Source organism: Hydractinia symbiolongicarpus, chromosome 1 (assembly GCF_029227915.1).
Source record: "Hydractinia symbiolongicarpus strain clone_291-10 chromosome 1, HSymV2.1, whole genome shotgun sequence".
NCBI lineage: Eukaryota > Metazoa > Cnidaria > Hydrozoa > Anthoathecata > Hydractiniidae > Hydractinia > Hydractinia symbiolongicarpus.
Window position 1 is genome coordinate 23,300,042 of NC_079875.1, and position 19,084 is coordinate 23,319,125.

General features: G+C 35.5%; 1 protein-coding gene across 1 annotated transcript in view; it reads left to right on the forward strand.

The window, feature by feature from the left end:
• The window catches only part of LOC130647159 (pregnancy zone protein-like), a 46,606-nt gene extending 29,770 nt beyond the window's left edge, over positions 1-16,836 (forward strand). The window contains exons 15-29 of the mRNA XM_057452922.1: positions 6,555-6,665; positions 7,374-7,684; positions 8,500-8,728; positions 8,813-9,200; positions 9,446-9,622; positions 9,781-9,862; positions 10,300-10,456; positions 11,190-11,264; positions 11,471-11,630; positions 12,961-13,172; positions 13,453-13,668; positions 15,396-15,511; positions 15,580-15,742; positions 16,473-16,575; positions 16,708-16,836. Coding sequence (XP_057308905.1) covers positions 6,555-6,665; positions 7,374-7,684; positions 8,500-8,728; positions 8,813-9,200; positions 9,446-9,622; positions 9,781-9,862; positions 10,300-10,456; positions 11,190-11,264; positions 11,471-11,630; positions 12,961-13,172; positions 13,453-13,668; positions 15,396-15,511; positions 15,580-15,742; positions 16,473-16,575; positions 16,708-16,766 — 2,559 coding nt within the window. The 3' untranslated portion in view covers positions 16,767-16,836. The remainder of the gene's footprint in view (positions 1-6,554; positions 6,666-7,373; positions 7,685-8,499; positions 8,729-8,812; positions 9,201-9,445; positions 9,623-9,780; positions 9,863-10,299; positions 10,457-11,189; positions 11,265-11,470; positions 11,631-12,960; positions 13,173-13,452; positions 13,669-15,395; positions 15,512-15,579; positions 15,743-16,472; positions 16,576-16,707) is intronic.
• The last annotated feature ends 2,248 nt before the right edge of the window (positions 16,837-19,084 follow it).

The window sequence follows — 19,084 nt, forward strand, 5'->3', positions numbered from 1 at the left end:
TTAAGGGTGGAAGCTGTTTCAGCAAGCACCTGGTAAGTGTAGAGATGGGCAAGACCAAGGTCAAGATGAATAAGCCGGTGTATATAGATCAGGCTATATTGGATATGTCGAAGTTAGTCATGTACGAGTTCCACTACGACTATATGCAGGACAAATATGGTTCTAAAATACAGCTCTGCTACATGGATACAGACAGCTTTGTATACCATATACGAACGGAAGACTTTTACAGGGACATCGCTAACGATGTTGAGGCACGCTTCGATACAAGTGCCTATAATCCCGATGATGCAAGGCCTCTCCCCATAGGCAAGAACAAGAAGGTGGTAGGCCCGATGAAGGACGAATTAGGTGGCAAAATTATGACCGAGTTTGTCACCCTAAGAAGGGAGGTGACAGGAAAGCAAAGGGTGTGAAGCGATGTGTCACAAAAAAATCAATAACCTTCGACGATTACCGGCAGTCTGGAAGAAGGCGTTGACATCCAAAAAAGCCAGATATTGATCCAAAACAAGGGCCATAAGGTATACACCTAAAGGTTGAACAAGTTGGCACTCAACAGAGCAGATGACAAACGTATCGTACAGCCGAATCAGATTACAATGCTTGCCGGAGGCCATTCCCGCCTAACGTCTACCGGGGAATAAATGGAGGTGTGAACACTAGTCGCTATAATCCTACCGCATGATCTGATTGCCTATGTACTTTTTCGATATCGAGGTATAATAAAGATGTCGTCTGATATTGCACAAGTATTCGACACAGCCACCTCTGCGGAATATGAAAATATTGAAAAGCCTATTGATAAACGCCAAATGTTAAAGGAAACCCTGCGCAAAGGCAAGGGACACCTTTTACTGAAGAAGTGCACGGAGGGGTTTGATGACAAGACTCCCGATGAGGCTATAGACAAGGCCCATACCGAATACGTACAACGAGAACTGCAAGAGAAGGGAGAGAAGACTGCTAGGGCACTGTCTACCCATGTTATCAGCCTCTATGATAGCATGGTCTCAAACTTTGTAGATATCGACATCGTTGATGAGCTACGCAGGGATACCAGAAAGACCCTATTATCCGGGATAGCCTGACCGATCTGGGAATCCTCGTGTACTGCACTATAGGGAGGTGTTTAGCCCCGCTACTTGTAGCAGGACATACGGCCCGGCATACAAGTAAAAAGAAACAGGAGAAGGAGAAGGAGGTGGAGGTGGAGGAGGTGGACTCGGTGCTATAAGAATAAATGAGTAAAGAGGAACAAAAACAAGAGGATAGGGTAATCACAAAGCCACCGAAACTTCCGGGCCGCGTAGCCCAGGCACACAAGTTGGCTGCGCTGATGAAGAAGAGGAAGGAAAGAATGAAGCAACAGAGGGTAGTGTAGAGCCTGAAGTCAAAGCCTCTTCTGGGGATAGTTGTATACAGTCGGTTCACATCTATGGGGTCGCAACTTTGGCTGTGCTTGCCACAGGCGTCGCGGCTTGGTATATGTTTATCAGGCGTATGAATCAATCCCAAAACACCACACCGCGGGCCCATCCAGAGGCCAAACAGGGCAAACATGGCAAAACTCAGCCAAATATTGACATCTTTAAGATGCAATGAATTTTGCTAAAAATAATACTTAATAAATGGCAAGTAAACATAATGAAAATATGGGTCCTAAGGAAACCATGATTATTGATGCTTTGTGGGAGTCTGTCAGGCTCGTTTCATACACAATTCTGATTGCCATGGGCGGAAAAAAAGCCTTAGCGGTTTCTAGGCCGGGTGCTAAGATGGATATGGGGGACGGTTTAAAGCTCGCCGGATACATGACGGCAGCAATCCTATTAGACGAATACGCGTTAAAACAAGGGTGGACAATATGAAAGAGAAAAAATGTCTCGTGTGTTCAAAATTTCTCCCCTTGAACCAGTTCAAGATTAGGGGCAAGGTGAATTAACGAGTAAATGCATCCCTTGCCTTGATCTTAAGAGACTGTCAAATGGTCTCCCTAGACGTCGTATCTACATGCAACCCTTGTATGATTTAATAATTCTCCTACAGGATCATACTCAGGACCAGTTTAATGAGGGGTACACGAGGGAAAATTTTGAACTACATGTGCATAATAAGGTACGCTTCAGATACGATGAAAGTTTTAATTCTCCAATGCTTGCCGATGTGGCGAAAGCATTAGAGCGGGCTCAATATATAATACTAAATGGACATCAGATGTTGCAGGACATGTAAAAATATATTATCCCTAGATTGGTTTGAAATCAGGGGGAATAATCGAACAAAAAGTTGCATAGACTGCCTAGCCAAAGCTAAGGCGAGGCGTTGTATCAAATACAAGGACGACATCGTTGAACACAAAGTAGACCCACTTGCTATCGATAAAGAAATTAAAGGGGTTCAACAGGATAAGAATTATCTGTTTCTCTATGACCTACTGATATACAACATTATACCTAAGTACGCCGAACTAATCGGGGATTGTCCCGAGAAGGCAAGGCTCGTCGAGAGGTACCGCAATGCATTGCGGTGTCTGCAGGGTAAATTAACATATACCCAACTACCCCTCAAATACCAGGCTCCAAATACCAAGCTCTGCCAAGTTTGTCGAGGGTCTTTGGTAAACTATCACGGGGGTGTATTAATATATATTCTGCATGTGCTGCGATATACCCAAAAATCCATGACAGGAAGTGGTCAAATTATTGAAATAAAATGTTGGATGTTGTAAGATATCCGCATACGGCAATCTTTACAGGCCCTACTTCTTGTGGAAAAACACAGCGTGTCCTGGACTTCCTCGAGCAGGAGTATAAGAAGCACTTCAGCAATATTGTCTTTTTGTGTTCAACTATACGATGGAACGGTACCTACCTAGAAAGGTCCTCACTTTGGAGGGATAGCTATGTGTTCCTGATAGGCCCAGGAAATGAGCTGTTTGAATGGATCCAAAAATTGTCCTCATTATTGGCGGGTGAGGAGAGTCTTTTTGTTGTGGACGACGTAATAGCCAACGAGAGTCTGGATAAAAAAAGGCAACCCCTGCTTGAATTAGTTATCAGTGGTAGGCATCGCAAGCACAACTTATGGCTCTTAACCCAATCGTAAACTGCCATTCCCAAAAACTTTCGTCGTCAAAAGAAACAGCTCTTCCTCTGGTTTCCTCATGAGCGATCAGATATTAAAATGATAGACGAGGAAACCTTGTACGTGAGATTGGAACATCCTAGAACTTGGGTATTAAAATGACCGCGGCGAAAACGTCTGACCAAGCACCACTAGTTATAAAAAATGGCTTCACAGGTTAAATTCAGCGCAGGAGCCATCGAAACCCTATCCGACAATCAAAAACAGCCTCTTTTTAAAAGGGCAGATATTGGCCGTTTCTTGGGGATTGAAAAGGTTAAAATATGACGATACCCTCATCGCTCATATCTACCATTTTTCACAGGTCCTGTCGTCAATTGCTCAGATATCAACTTTTGATTTTGTAACAGATTGGACAATGTTTCGCAACCCAATCAGGATGCTCTTCAAATCGAGGCTAATTGCCGGTGCTGCATTAGCGTTGTACTGGGTCACCCCATGTGCAGACCAGATTTTTGGTGTTTTCATCCTCAGGGCTACCACAAGGTCCTTGTATGGTATCCTACTATGAACGGTCGATCCTTACCCCCATTGGCAGGAATAGGGTCCGATACTGTTAGATACTCCACGTTTATATCGTTGATGTCTGTAAAGGTAGCAGCAAATGAGTAGAATATTTTAGGTTTTACAAATTCGTTCTCAAATTTCAGCATTTTGTTTATTGTATTCAGAGAATTTCAACTTCAGAGAATTACATGTCATAGTACATACGCAACCACCCCCGTTATATGTGATACATTCATGATAGCCCTGCCAGCAAAGCATTTTACCCTTTATCACGAACCTTCTACCACAGGTGCACCTGTCGTACGCATCCAATATACGTTCACAGTCGTTACAATACTCCATTTATTTATCACAGCTACAGGGACGATCTAGGGCTTTAAATTGATCCCAGAGGTCTTGAATTCTCTGCTTATCTTTTTCCGATTCTTGTACACATGCCAAGGCCACAAGTGGTAGGGAGAGACCAATGCCGGTAAGGAAGGTCATGAATACCATACTTTTAAATCTATATTGACAGTTAATGCACATTTATTATAGTATCAACGTTTCCTAAAAAAAGTAGCCCTCGTTATACATATTTGAGCACCTTGGGATCTCTTTCGAACGCTTTGTTGCACATGCCCCGTGTCCTGAAACAACTCATTTATTATAGTAGTATTACCTTGCAACAATTGCTGCAAGATAACCTTGGCCTAAGCCAACCCCCACACCTTTTCAAGATCTGCCATTTCATCCTCCGAAAAGCACAAATCGATGAACCTATTTGGATGCCATGTTATTGGAGCTAACTCCTTCTAAATTCTATCCGTTTCGGCTTTTCTCTGGCGATATTCTTTTCGCCATTTAAGTTTGCTTTTCCTATTTGATAGCATGCTCTAGGTATCAAACCAATCCGGTACATATTCGAATAGGTAGGCAGACCTTTCAATAACACCATTACATATGTCTTGGGTTTTGAATTTATCAGGCACGTACATGAGTACCCAGGGATCCTTTTCAATAGCCTTGTTACACATGTCTTGCGTCTGAAATGGTCCGGGACATAGCCGAGCATCATAGGCTCTCCTTCTACAGCCATGCTTCACATATGCTCCGTCTTGAAATGGTCGTATATATACTTGAACATTGAGGGATTGTGTTCAACGACTTTGTTGCACATGTATTGCGTCTCGAATTGATCAGGTACGTGCCTGAACATATCAGAATCCCCCTCAACGGCTTTGTTACACATGTCTTCCGTTTTGAACTTGTTGGGGACATACTCAAACATATCAGAATTCTCCTAAACGGCTTGGTTACACATGTCTTACGTTTTAAACCGGTCCGGGACAAGCGGTAGCATCAGGGATCCTTTGCAACAACCTTGTTACACATGTCTTGCATTTTAAGCCGGTCCGGGATAAACGCGAGCGCATAGAACTTCTCCTCATCAGCCTTGATCCAATGTTCCTGGTATGCGATATCATTCTTGAGATGTTGAAGCTGATCCTTCTTGCGCATCCCGCAAACACCCCTACATAGTCCACGTGTTTTTGCGATATCTCGTAATTGTTTGACAGTGTATGAATCCATTCTATTATATACATAGTTTTTTAAAAAATGGGTGCTCTGGCATTTGCTTAATTTTTTTTTTTTGCCAAGCAAGCGGGGAATTTCCCTAACTCATTTTTGTATGATAGGGACTTCACTTTGATATGCGCGTAGATTATTATGGAAAATTGCGCTAGAAAAATTTGTAGTCTTTTATTCTACAGCTGACGTCATTGAATAAGGACTTTACCCCTCTAGGCATGGCTAGGCATGGCCATGCAGTGATTATTAGAGAATATTTGCGACTGACCGTGGGCGTGCGCGTGCGCGTTTTAGGGACTGCGCTAGAACATACATTTTATATTCTCTTAGATTATGCTTAATGGCATAAAGATTTGTTAGAATATAGTTATTAAGAACACATGGCTCAGGTTCAAAATATACTTATTTAAAAAAACAATATTGTATTTGGATTCTGAACATCAGTAATTACAACTTAAACCTCACTACGTACTGTTAATTCACACATAAAGAATAAAAAGGAAAAACTGCTCACAAAACAAAAAATAAAAATTTCACACCATATACTTAAAAATGACTATAGTAAAGTCTACAGATGCTGATAGATGTCATGTTTAAAAAAAAATATGTATGTCTTTTATACTTTCATTTCACCGAGGTGTGAAATATGCGATAAAGAAATTATGCGACAAAATTAATTTTATTCGTTTGAACTGCACGTACTTCTTTATAAGCAATTTGATACATCAGTTGCTAAAAAGATGTCTTAGACTTAATAGGGAAGTCGGTAAAGGTTGCAGAGCAAACAGTGAAAAAATTTCCGTGTTTATAAAATCCGACACAAATTACCCACTGCAATTGTTTGATTCAATGTTAATAGCACACTGTCAAAATCAACGTAAGTTCGGTAATGCGTTTTCGAAATCGCATTCCAAAAATAATTGATCGTTTATACCAAATATTGTTTTATACTGAAATTGCTTAGAAATTTACCGTTTCCATAAATATGTGTATGTGCTATAGTTTTTGGTACAATCGTTGGAATATTTTACATAGACGTTTTTTACCACCTTCAAAATGAGCAGAGCATACTCTGGCATGAAAACCAAATCTTTTTTAAACTTTCATTTTTTGGAATGACGTTTTTATAAAGTTTTAATACAATATAGTTGCCTATTCGGTTATAAAGTGGTTGCTTATAAAGTGGTTGCTTATAAAGTGGTTGCTTATAAAGTGGTTGCTTATAAAGTGGTTGCTTATAAAGTGGTTGCTTATAAAGTGGTTGCTTATAAAGTGGTTGCTTATAAAGTGGTTGGTTATAGAAAATACATTTATACTTTTTCCTGCAGATTGTAAAGCTATTAAACGGGCAAGATGTTAATGGTATAAATTTTCAAGAAAGAAAAAAATGTTGGAAGTACATGCCGGATCAAAAATACGATAGCAAAAGAGCAATTGAGGTAATTGTGTATAGATAAAAGCGATAAAGGTCATCACTATTTGTTTCTTTGATACAACCGTCTAATTTAATCCACACAATACGCGTTTCTCGAATTGTATGGTTTTTTTTAAAATTTTAGAATTTTGATGTTTTGACTTTAAGATTACACTCAGCATCATTAAATTGGTGTGTGTATAAATTTTCAACTTAATCTGACATGTGAAAATGCTGTTTTGATGGTATTAATGTTACAGTCAAAATCTTCTTTATTTTCGACTTGTACTACTTTTAAGCAGAGGTCGATTAGTACAAAACTAAAAAAAACCGTTTTAACAGGTTGTTTGTTTGCTGTATGAATCTAAAATTTGACATTTTATCAAGTTTTTGGTAAGTATTTCAAAAATTCCCTTCATTGTGTTTGGCGAGGTTAAGAAATAGCAATGGTACATCAAAGAAAGTCGGGAAAGGTGTGTAGTATGCACCTTAAAATCCAAACGTATATCTTAATTAAGAAATTGACCATCTTTTGCGTTACTGTATAAAAATGTAAGAAAAATAAAAAGTGAACCTACCAATATCCAAATAGGATCAAAAAATAAAGCATCTATATGGCAAGCGGAAAAGTTGGAAAGACACTTGTGCTTTTCAGTTATTATGTGGAAAGTCTAAGTGCTAATCAGTTGGTGCACAGTACAAAACTGATTTATAACATCTATTTTTTGTTTAGGATGCTGGTTTAATATACTTTAGCAACGCGAAAGTTGATTTTTGGGATTGCAAGTCGGTTACAACAACTACAACTACTGTTTCTCCACGTAGATCAAATAATAGAAACCCGGGGATTTTTTTGTTGACCAATATTGGAATATCTTTTAACCGCAAAAGTGCAAAGGATATTTCAAATGAGTTTAATTTTATCAGTTTAGTGGTGCCGCCAGTTAAAAAAGAAAAGAAAAAAATTGTTGGTAGAGTTAAAAACGTTGTGAAGATAAGATCAAACTTTCCTAGGTCGTGGATATGGTCAGAAGATGTCATTAAGTAAGTCAGTTTTGAGAGATAAAAACGTAACTTGTAATATAGAGTAAATGGTACAGGGACAATCCTGCATTTATTTTCGGGAGTAAATAATCGTATTTCGTGGCCAGCAACTTATTCTGGCTAATAAAAAATTTGTTTCTTTTTGTTTTTGTTTTATTTATTACTAGCGATATACGACGCCATTGTTTAGATGGGTGGTCAAACAATTTCTTGCTTTTTCATGCGAGTCTCGGATCTGCATGTAGCTATTTTATTTTCTTTCATGTAGCTCTTCTTTGCATGTCGTGTATCACATGGACAGCGTTTTTTTATAACATTTCAGTCTAGACTACCTTTTACCATGTAAATAAATTTTTCAGTTTTGCGATTCAAGGTTATTTTTTATGATTCTAATTACAACGCATAACCTTTCCTTTATATTTGGTTTAAATGCGCTATAGGTAATCAATACTGCGTTATTTGCCCTTGTTACATTCTTATATCAATCATCCATACTTCAGAAAGAAATTCAACTTTTAATAACTACAACTTTACTGCTCAATTTTTCCTCCACATACTAATTCACAATTAGATATGGTTGACCAGAGCAAACTTCTTCATACTAAACACAACTCTTCCGCGTTTTATACTATCTGAAATACTCTTTTGCTCATGTTTTATAAAACTAACATGCTGTGAAAAGACACGTGTCGTCCTTAAACAAATATGAGCTATTGACTATAACTACGGGTTCATCGTCGGCTTAGACTTAGTTTTTACATATTTTTTTTGAACGTTCACCTTTTTCTATAACTGTGTTCTAAAATTTCTTTTAGTACTTCTGGTAAAAAGGTGATTGAGGCAAAAATCCCGGACACAATCACAACATGGTATGCAAGTGGATTTGCTATGTCGACAAGAGCTGGTATTGGCGTAGCCGCACCTGTTAGTATCCAGGCGTTCCAACCGTTCTTTGTTTCAGTAGCATTACCATATTCTGTGATTCGTGGAGAAACAGTTAAAGTTCCAACTACAGTGTTCAATTACTTGGATGATTGTTTAGTGGTATTATTTAATTTTCTTTATTTTATGAAAAGTTAGTTTTCACTTCGAGCATTTTTCTTGACTCGTTGCTTTATTTGCTATTAGATTCAAGTTAGTCTAGACACGTCAACTGATTTCGACATTACATCGGAAAGAATAAAAAAAATGTGTGTATGCGGAAGTAAATCGAACACTTTCAAATTCAGCATCAAATCAAAAACGCTTGGTAAAATTGATATCACTGTCAAAGCTCTTTCCTTGCAGCCTGACATTTTGATATGTGATTCCAGCAACAAAATGGCAGATGATGTAACTGCAGCAGATGCGATGACAAAGAAGTTACTTGTTGAAGCTGAAGGAATAAAAAAAGAGTTTTCTACCAGTTCTTACTTCTGTCCTCGTGATCATTCTGGTTTATATTCTGATACTTTATTTGTAACAATACCTCAGCCTATTGTTCAAGGATCAGTATATGCTGAGTTAGCAGTTGTGGGTAGGTTTTATATACACTCCATAACAAGAATATTTCTAGTGGGTACAGATATTATCAAGTTAATTCGAATTTCTGTCTTGGGAGATTCAATGCAAATTAATCTATATATATAGATGTAGCAAGTTTAATAACATCTAGTTAAAGTGGGTGTTAACTTTGATTAATAACATCTAAATAAATACATAAAAGATTAAATACACAATTCAACTCCTATCATTTCTCATGTTTGTATTGTTTAACATTAGGTGATCTTTTGGGACCTAGCATGGATAATTTGGACAAACTCCTGGCAATGCCATACGGATGTGGCGAGCAAAATATGTTGAAGTTTGCACCGAATATTTACATTATGGATTATTTAACTGCAACCAACCAATTGACTGAAAAAGTGGAAAGAAAAGCGAAAGAGTACATGAGATCAGGTAAAATGTGTTTTTGTTGTTATAATATGTATGAAATATTTACCTTAGTGTGTGTTTATTTATAACAGTTATCTGAAAAAAAAGAAAACGAGCACAATAATAATAGTCTTGAAGAGAATAATTTTTATTTTTTCTTGTTTTTTTGTACCGGGTTAAAGGTTATCAACGGGAATTGACTTACAAGCATTCCAGTGGAGCGTATTCAGCTTTTGGTTCAAGTGATAAAGCAGGAAGCACATGGTTAGAACATTTAGCTAAATTTTAATGAAAAACTCTCTTTTAACCACAATTTGATGGAAAGTCACGTTATTTAAAAAGTTACAAATAAAAGCTCTATGTATTTTCATCATCAAGTTCATTCCCGAAAAAAAATAAGGTCAATTGTGAACCGCAAAATATTTTTACCACAATATGTTCCAATTAGAATTTCGCTGCTATGAGACATAATTTATAAAACTTTCTTACAACATTTTTGCAAAACCACAACAGTTTCTTCTGTAAATACATTCTTCTCTTAAAGTAGTGAAATCAGCTATGTTAATAATCTTTGATAATGTTTTTACATTTACCTTTTTTACTCAATATTTTTGAAACAACAGCACTTACATGTATTTTATATGGCCTTTACTCTAGAAACTATTTTGCTCCATATAGCTATGTGTGTTTGCATTTTTTAGGCTGACTGCATTCGTTCTAAAATCGTTCTGTCAAGCGAAAAGGTATATTTTTATTGACAACAAAGATATTGAAGATAGCAAACGTTGGTTACTTTCCTTGCAAGATTGGTCTGGTTGTTTTAAAGAAAGCGGAATGGTCCATCACAAAGAGATGAAGGTAGTTCGTGCGTATGGTACTAATTAAGCGGATAAATAAGTTTTTAGTATATCATCAAATTCGATAAAAGCAAACGTGAGACACAAAAAGTTTCAATTTCCAGATCTGGGTAGAAACCGACTGATAGCCTTGTGGTAGAGCATCCACTTTCAATTCAGTCGTTGTTTGAATCTAAATCAACATCAACATATCCTGACACATTCTCTTTCTTCTTTATTTTAAAATAAGAAACAGACGTAACGAGTGAGTGCTTTTTGGTAACCTGATTATTTTGCTTAAAAATTGTAAAAAATTCTGTAGGAACTTTTGTTCCGACAACAATGAAAGAAAACAAAGTTTTTTATCAGTGTACTGTTTTTTTTTCAGCATTAAAACCATTTCGAATTGATTTTTCAGTGATCTAGTTATTAATGCAATACAGACTATTTGCAAAGTCTGTTGCAAAGTCTGTGCATAAAGAATAATAATAAAGCACCTGTTGCGTTTTTGTAGCCTTTTCAAAAAAAAAAAAATCTGCAGTTTTTCGTAAAATTCCGAAAGATATTGATTGTTTTTATGGCATATTTGAAAATACAACGTCTCCATTCTATAATCTTACTTTAGCGAGAAGCGATTACATAAAACATCCTCGCAAGATATAAAACTGCATGATGCAATTTCCACAAGAAAAGTATAAACACAAAGTTAAGGTAGTTCCATATTAACTTTAGACTGTATCTGGATTTAATTTTAGGGTGGTGTGAGCGGAGGCATAACAATGACAGCTTTTGTGATAAATGCTCTTCTCGAAGCTGAGGTTCCACACAAGGTTAGGTATCGTTATTTGTTTATTTTTGTTTTTGTTTTTGCAGGGTGTCGTATAAAGTAGTGGTCCTAAATGAACGAAGGGAAATTATATTGAATGCTCCAAACATTCTTGTCTCCAAATACCACCATATATACTCTGCCTTACTAATATCAGCATTTTCTGTGTGCGTTGTAGTGGCATGTAACTTCAGTTCTTTTTTATGTCAGGATTCAAGAATTCAAAGGGCACTAGCGTGCATAACGAACGGATTGGATAAGATATCTGATCCTTACACTGTAGCATTGATTTCATATACATTGTCACTCGCTGGTAGCACTAAACGATTTTATATGTTGAACAAGCTGGATAGTATGTCAAGTCAAGCTGGTAAATATACTCGTTTTCTTTCACGGATTTTAATTCCATTATTGACTCAGACAAAAAATGGGGTAGAAAAGACGTATATTTTTAGGGGAAACTTTTTTTGTTTCTATTATAAATTCTTGATATGAAGTTTTCATCCAACATTTCATCCGACCTTCCATTTCTAAATCCGATAAAAAGTCGGATCGGTTTGCGTCAACCTTAAGCAAGAAGAATGGCTTAAAAATCTTTTTGGAGGTAATAATTACCTTCTTAAAGCTAGTAACATAGCATTTTTTTACCAAAAACAGCTCCTCGTGTTGTCTCTGTTCCCTCGTCGAAACAAAATTTTGAGTTACTGATATTGAATATATTTTACAGTAGCTTATTTTACCGCCAAAAAAGAATACTGAAAGAAAAATTTTTCTTGTTTTAGAAAATGAAAATAAAAAAGCAGCAAATTAGTCATAATTTTTTATGCTCGTTGTTTAGACGTCTATATAGTTGTAAAGTGTGTATAATTTCTTTACCTTGACCTTTCGGTCTGTTTATTACACGCCATTCTTCGTAAATTGCGGGAATTGAGCTTATTGAATCGCTTCGTAGCACATAATTCATCTTTTTGTCTGTGTCAAATAAATGCCCGATTTTATTGTCCTCGATTTTCAACGACGACGGCTATTAAACATCTCTAAAAAATGTTTCATATTTTATAAAACCAAATTTTCAAGAAAAGCAACATACGCAAACTAGGTTAGTGACCTAAAATTCACGGTAAATTAACTTCTATTGTTTGTTTCCTTCTTGTTGAATTGTATGTCATGCATTATTAACTGTTTGAATTTATCTTCACGGATTATATATGACAGGTAATTCAATTGTTGTTCATTTCATTAGAAAAAGTTTTTTTGTCCTTCGTTTCATTTTAAAAGGCTCGTACAATATGTTACCTCGCTTAGGCTAGGAAAATAACCAGACAAAAAAATATCAGAACCCGATCATTGTATTCCTATAATATTTTTATACCCAACATAAATATTTTTTATAGACTAAAATATTTTTGGACTACATCTCCGTCGATATTAACTTTTCTTCGGTCTTCATTTCTACATCACAGAAAATGTTCTCTGCTTAAAGATGTAATAGGAATCTAATCACAGTACAAACTTGTCATACCTCTACAAATGTGGTTGCGTGATAAATTTATTTTTTATTCCAATTGTATGTTGAAAAGAAAGCTTCCATTGAATCATTTTTTATAAATTTAAATTTTTTTTTAAATTATTAATTTTATAATCTGTTTCACGTTTTACACATACGGTTTAACTCTGCTATCCGTTATTCTACCAATTAGATGGTTTGCTGCATTGGAAAGCCGTTAAAACGAATCCACAACATTCAAGTGCAGGCTATAAAGCTTCTTCTAGAGACATCGAGATGACGGCGTATGCTTTAATGGCTTACATGGGTGGCCGATCGCCGTTCAAGTCTAAAATCGAACATTTAAAGATTGTAAAGTGGTTGGTGAAGCAGAGGAATTCATTTGGTGGATTTGTATCCACGCAGGTTACTAACAGCATTTAAAAAATTGTTTACTTAATAGTTATTTTTTGTAACAGATTTTTTTTTTAACTTAGCTGAAATAACAGTTTTACACAATGAGTGTGTTGATTGCTAGTTCGGTTTAACGCTACGTTTTCGTTTGTGCTATGAACAGAGATTTGCATTACGAAGAGGTGTCAGAATAATAAAGTTAAACCGCAAATTTTCACGCAAAGTGTCGCTACTTGGGCTGCCATGTTGTTTGTTTATTTTGTTGTTTTTCTATTGCGAATGTTTTTAATAGGACACATGCGTAGGACTTCAAGCTCTATCACATTATTCAGCTAGTACTTACTTAAACAACTTCAACCTTACCATTATGGCAACAACTCAAACTGGTTTTTCGAAAGAGTTTAAAGTTCGTAATGATAATAAGCTGCTTCTACAAAGAGCTGTACTTTCAACCACACCAAGTAACATAAGTATCCAAGCAATTGGTGATGGATGTACTTTAGTGCAGGTTTGTTGTTTTGTCTTTGTGTAAAGCTAAAGATCGTGCAATATTTTGTTTTTTACAATATAACACTGAAGGACGTAGACGTTATACGTGGAAAGATAACAAAACATTGACTAAACAACACAACATAAACTAAAATATCGATTTAACAGTTCAATTTTCTCGGATAAGTGCCAACTCGTTGCCGTCGCACATACTACGGACAGAAGAACTTTTGGAACCACGCAGACATAAAATTGCCGAATGCACCTAACTAAACAAAATTTTGTGTCTCGGCCACGTTATAACTTCTCCCTTTATTTTATCTCTTTTTTCCGCGAGCATGTCGGCTAGTCTGGATACAAAAACACTTGTTTCTCCAGTCATACCCCCGTTGATGCTAAATATCAATGGTGGAACAGTTCTACATTTATGATGCGTCTAAAGATTTTTTTTTCTTTTTCTTGAGAAGCAAATAATGATGACATTATTTGGCGTCGATAACTTGGAGCAATAAGAATAAAAATCGTTACATCTAAAAATGTGCGTTGTCCTCCCTGCCAAAAAATTCTTCTGTATACCTCCTCCATCAAATAACGTAAATCATTGTGACGAATATTCACAAAACCACCAGCATGAAATGACAATGGATGCTCAATCGAATTTTGTTTGCCACATGCGCAATCGCAATCCTTTGATACTCCATCAGTAACGTAGAAAATATTGTCGACAATTTTACGCTTATTTAGGAAAGACCTATGTTCTTTTAATAGTAGAGTTGTTAACCAGTTAGAAGCACCAGTCGACCTCGTAATTTCGTTTAATTTTGTTTTATTTTGGGATAATCGTGTCGTCACATCTTGTGGCTTGATAAATAGAACACATTCCTTTCCCTGGACACCTTTGAATTAACTTGCTTGCTCATCAAAGCAGTTGTTAACAATATTTATTGAAGCAAGGCCTCCCATTGTCACCGGAAGGAACAACAATACTCTCTCGTCATCATTACATGCCCTTACATCACATAAGGCTGGAATTATTGTTGTGCGAATTACACCTTTTACACCAGTAACCATGCAACAACTTCGAAATACCAGGTATTATTCAAATATAATAGTTATATTTATGCCTGTATCCAAATATAAAGGCAGAATAAGCAGCTTGAGGTGAACTTCTGCAATTGCTGATAAAATCTGCGGTTCGTTCACCCATGTATTGACCAAATCTTCTACGTAACGTTTCTGGATTCAAGGGAATCAAATAAGGCGCCAAGATGATGAAGTTGTTATGTTGATGTTAAAGTTTCAGAATAGTTCACTAGCCAGTTCCTGTTTGTCAGCCCTAAATATCAGCCTTAATTTGGACACCTTTAGATCGTAGCCAATTAACGGGTCCTTTTCAATAATCACAATAAGCTACATGTTTTATCTCGTGTATCATCAAAAGTTCTAGGAGGGAGCGAACATATTACCTTTGCTGCTAAATCTCCTCCAGTGGTTCCAGTGGTTCACAAGATAATATCTCCAGTCCACCACTAACAAATAATCCTGCTTGAGTCTGATAGCAGTTGGTAACATAAATAGCTAGTTTCAAACAAACATTTTCAGATTGTGCATATATATATATGACGCAGTTTTTTCTCTTTCTTCATTCCATATAGGTTAATATTTTAATTTTATTTTTCCAAACCTTTCTAACATTATACTTTAATTGAATCATGGTTTCTCGGTTAGTCATATCTTTTTTTTTAGGCGAACGTAAAATACAATATACCTGTACCTAAGGAGAAGCCTTCGTTTTATTTGGATATTAAAGTTGAAGAATTAAAAACAATCAATTGTGAGCATAAGATTAAAGTTTGTGGAAGGTATGGTAGTTTTTTTGAAGATTTGATCTCAGGTGCAATTATGACATTAAATATTTTATAATCCCTAGCTATATGAAATCTGGAAAATCCAACATGGCGCTTATTGATATAAACATGGTGTCAGGATTCGAGCCAATCGTTAGTGAGTTGGACATGATTATGCAGTCAACCAGTGCACCATTTTCTAATTATGAATTCATTGATGGTGTTTTGTCGTTTTATTTTGATGATGTAAGTAGCTTTTAAAGTAGTTCATTTAAATTTTAGACTAGTTATACACATACGTATGGTAAATATAGCTACAGCTGTTAAGATATACTTGTATCTCAAAAGAAAATAACCAGGACCATTGTTTTTTATTTGCTAAATCTGCAATACCAAGGGGAACGTGTGCTTCAAGGTTTTGGAATATTTTACACTTTTTTATACCTTTTTGGAAATCCATAACCCCTTCCTCTCCTCTCCCGCCTTGCCATGCCGGCCAGCTTTTTCTAACAACCTTTCTCCCCATGTCTGCCCTGACAAAAATTGTGATTTTTTCTTCAATTCTTGAAGCTTAGTATAGCTCTTTAGTAACAGCAGAAAAATGCCCTGAGACAAAAACACCTACTACAAATTCTCTATTTATAATGTTTCTCATGTGAATGGATAAAAAAACGACTTGTATAATCCTAAAACGACAATAAATTATCAAAAAATACAAAAAAATTATCTGTAAAGGATGTCCGCTTACGGCTAAACACAACCTCTCCCATGTCTGATTTTGTTTTATTTTTTCTAACCAATCCCCCCCTAAGACGAAGACGTCCTTTATGAATGACTCTCTTGATTATCAAGGACAACTTCAACATAAATGTAGGCCATAATTAGTATTTTTAACATATCAGAAAGATGCACCACATGAGAAACATTCTGTACCGTTACTCCGGCAGTATTTAGCACCTATTTATTTTTCTTTCAGTTGGACCAAAAATCAACATGTGTAACGTTTAAAGTTGAACAAGTAGCAGAAGTTGAAGGACGAAAACCCGCTGTGGTGAAGTTGTATGACTACTACGAAAACAGTGAGTTGTTAACTTTTCTCTCAATTTTAAAATAACAATTTTAAAATAACAACCTTACAAGTGATAAGAATTGTATTTCACTGTTCCAAATAATATGATATCAATTTCAAAGAAATGTTTGTTTTATTTTAGGTGAGTCCGTCACAAAAATGTACAATGTTGGGAGTTGCCCGGAAAATGTACCAGCATAGACAGCCCGAGAGGTGTTAAAAAGAAGTTTCTTATTGTTTTATAGTAAAAAGGAATGCAAATTCATCACAATGTTCTCGTTTTCACAAAGTTCTTATCACGTCATCATATTACATTGACGTACGTCACACGACCTGCTGTCAATGTAATGCCGGTAATTTTTCCCAAGAAATGTTTGGTTATTTTTATGCCTCGCTCAATTTTTTTTAACACTAAATTTGTCCAAATTAAACATTGTTTTGTTTCTAAATAATACAATATGAAAATTTCTCCGACATGGAAATGATATCAAAGTTCTAACAGCTGTCATTTTTGTCTTTACATAGAAATAAATTGTTCCAAGCCCAGCCTGACTAATATTAAGCCGCGATATCTTATATGTTAACTGTTTAATGGTTTATATTACAAAATTATGAAATCCAAAATGTTATTTTTTTTTTCTTTCGTGTGTCAAGAAATGTCGTCCTCTTTTAATTTTTGTTAACCTCGACATCGAACATTGGCTAAAAAATCTCCAGAAATAATTTATTTCATTAATTTGTTTGATATAAATGGAAAAATTGTTAAATCTTTAAGTCAGCCGCTATCAGCAAGTTCGGTTTTGAATAAGGTGTTTTGTCGTGCAAATAAAGCCCTACAGCCATACTGCAGTCTCGTGTAACATTTGAACTATCGTAAAAGATATTTCAGTCGCACGAAAATGATACAACGTCCTCATTAAAACTAAGAATTTGAAGTACTCCATTTTTTAAGATGTTAAAGCACTGGATTAATGATATTATAAAAAAACTATGTTTGTTTGTTTGCTTTATAATGTGAAGGTTGAAATCATTAATTCTATCTCAAAAAATTTCCGTACAGATCACTTAGAACCATTCATCAGCTGGATTTTATAACAAGTGAATTAAAGTCTGTTTTATTAAACGCTAGTTGTAAAGCATGCTTGACGTTCTCAAAAATGAAGATTTTTTGATTAAAAATCATTCCTTGTTGACATAAACTTTCTAGATTCAATGTAACTTTAATCATATTTTACATATTTCTCTCTTAGTCATCCATAAATCTGTATATCTTAAGATTCCATCTATCGGGATTCTATCTATCGGAATTCTATCTATCGGGATTCTATCTATCGAGGTTGTTTTATATTTTACTTTTCCACACGAAGAAACTATAAATTGCCACCTAACTGCCACCTTAAATCGCTTTCAGAACTTTTGTTTTTGATGCATTATCTTTGCTTGCTTTACTCGTCTTTAAGCTGGTTTAAGATTTCTTTCTGTGAATGTCATCAATAAAACTTCTCGTATTAATTTTTTTTGTAAAGTTATATACCCGAATATATGTATTTAATCTGCTCTATGTTTGAAGTTTTTTAAAAAAACTTGCACATCTATCGCTACAATCTTGGTCAAAATATGTTGAGACAGCTAATTTCGAAGTAATTGCGTATAAGGTATTTCCATATTAGATCCATGCATTTTGAACTTGGTGATGTGCAGAGTTGACTTTAGGTTATTTAGTTAAAACACAACCCTGCACAACTTTTGATAGGCTTTTCTAAATGGCGTCAAACTTAGCACAATCTGAAGTCATCGGAAGCTTGAAATTTGCCCCGAATCTCTACTTTAGTTCAGAACGAAATTTAACATTCTGTCTAAAGTTTCTGGTAGTTTAACAATAATTATTTAACATTTTTTTTCGGTTTTTGTATAATTTGCATTAAAAATGGTCAAAAAATTGCCCCAAAACCTGTTTTTTATTTTTAAGTAAAACCTAAAAAAGCGGAAAATGGGGTGAATCACAAATCCAAAATTTGCAGAATGATTTTCCTTGATGAAATAAATAAATAAAAAGTTTTGTTGTGAGTTTCAAGTTCTAAGGATAATCCTAACGACAGTTATTAAATTTAGGGGTAGTTTCAGATAATGGCCAATATCAAGGACTCTAAAAGGTATTGAACCTAAAAATTTAGCATGCAAGTGTCTAAAGTAGATAAATATAAAAACTCAGTAAGCATCCTGCTCTTGCAACTTACAAAAGGAGTTAATCTCCTGATTAACTTTAGACTGGAAAATACAGAATACAGTATTCTCTCTAATTAGCCGACACCGGTGGTCCATGAACAAAGTGTCCGCTAATTAGAGGTGTCTTCTTTTTGGAGAATGTTGCAATGTAAGCTCAAAATTTGAAGAAAATGCGATTTTGTATACGAAATGTGTAACTTAAAAAATTAGCGGGTACCGTGCTGGACTTAGACACGAAAAAAGAAGAAAACAACTAAATTGAACGTAATGTAACTTTTTTTTAGAATAACAAA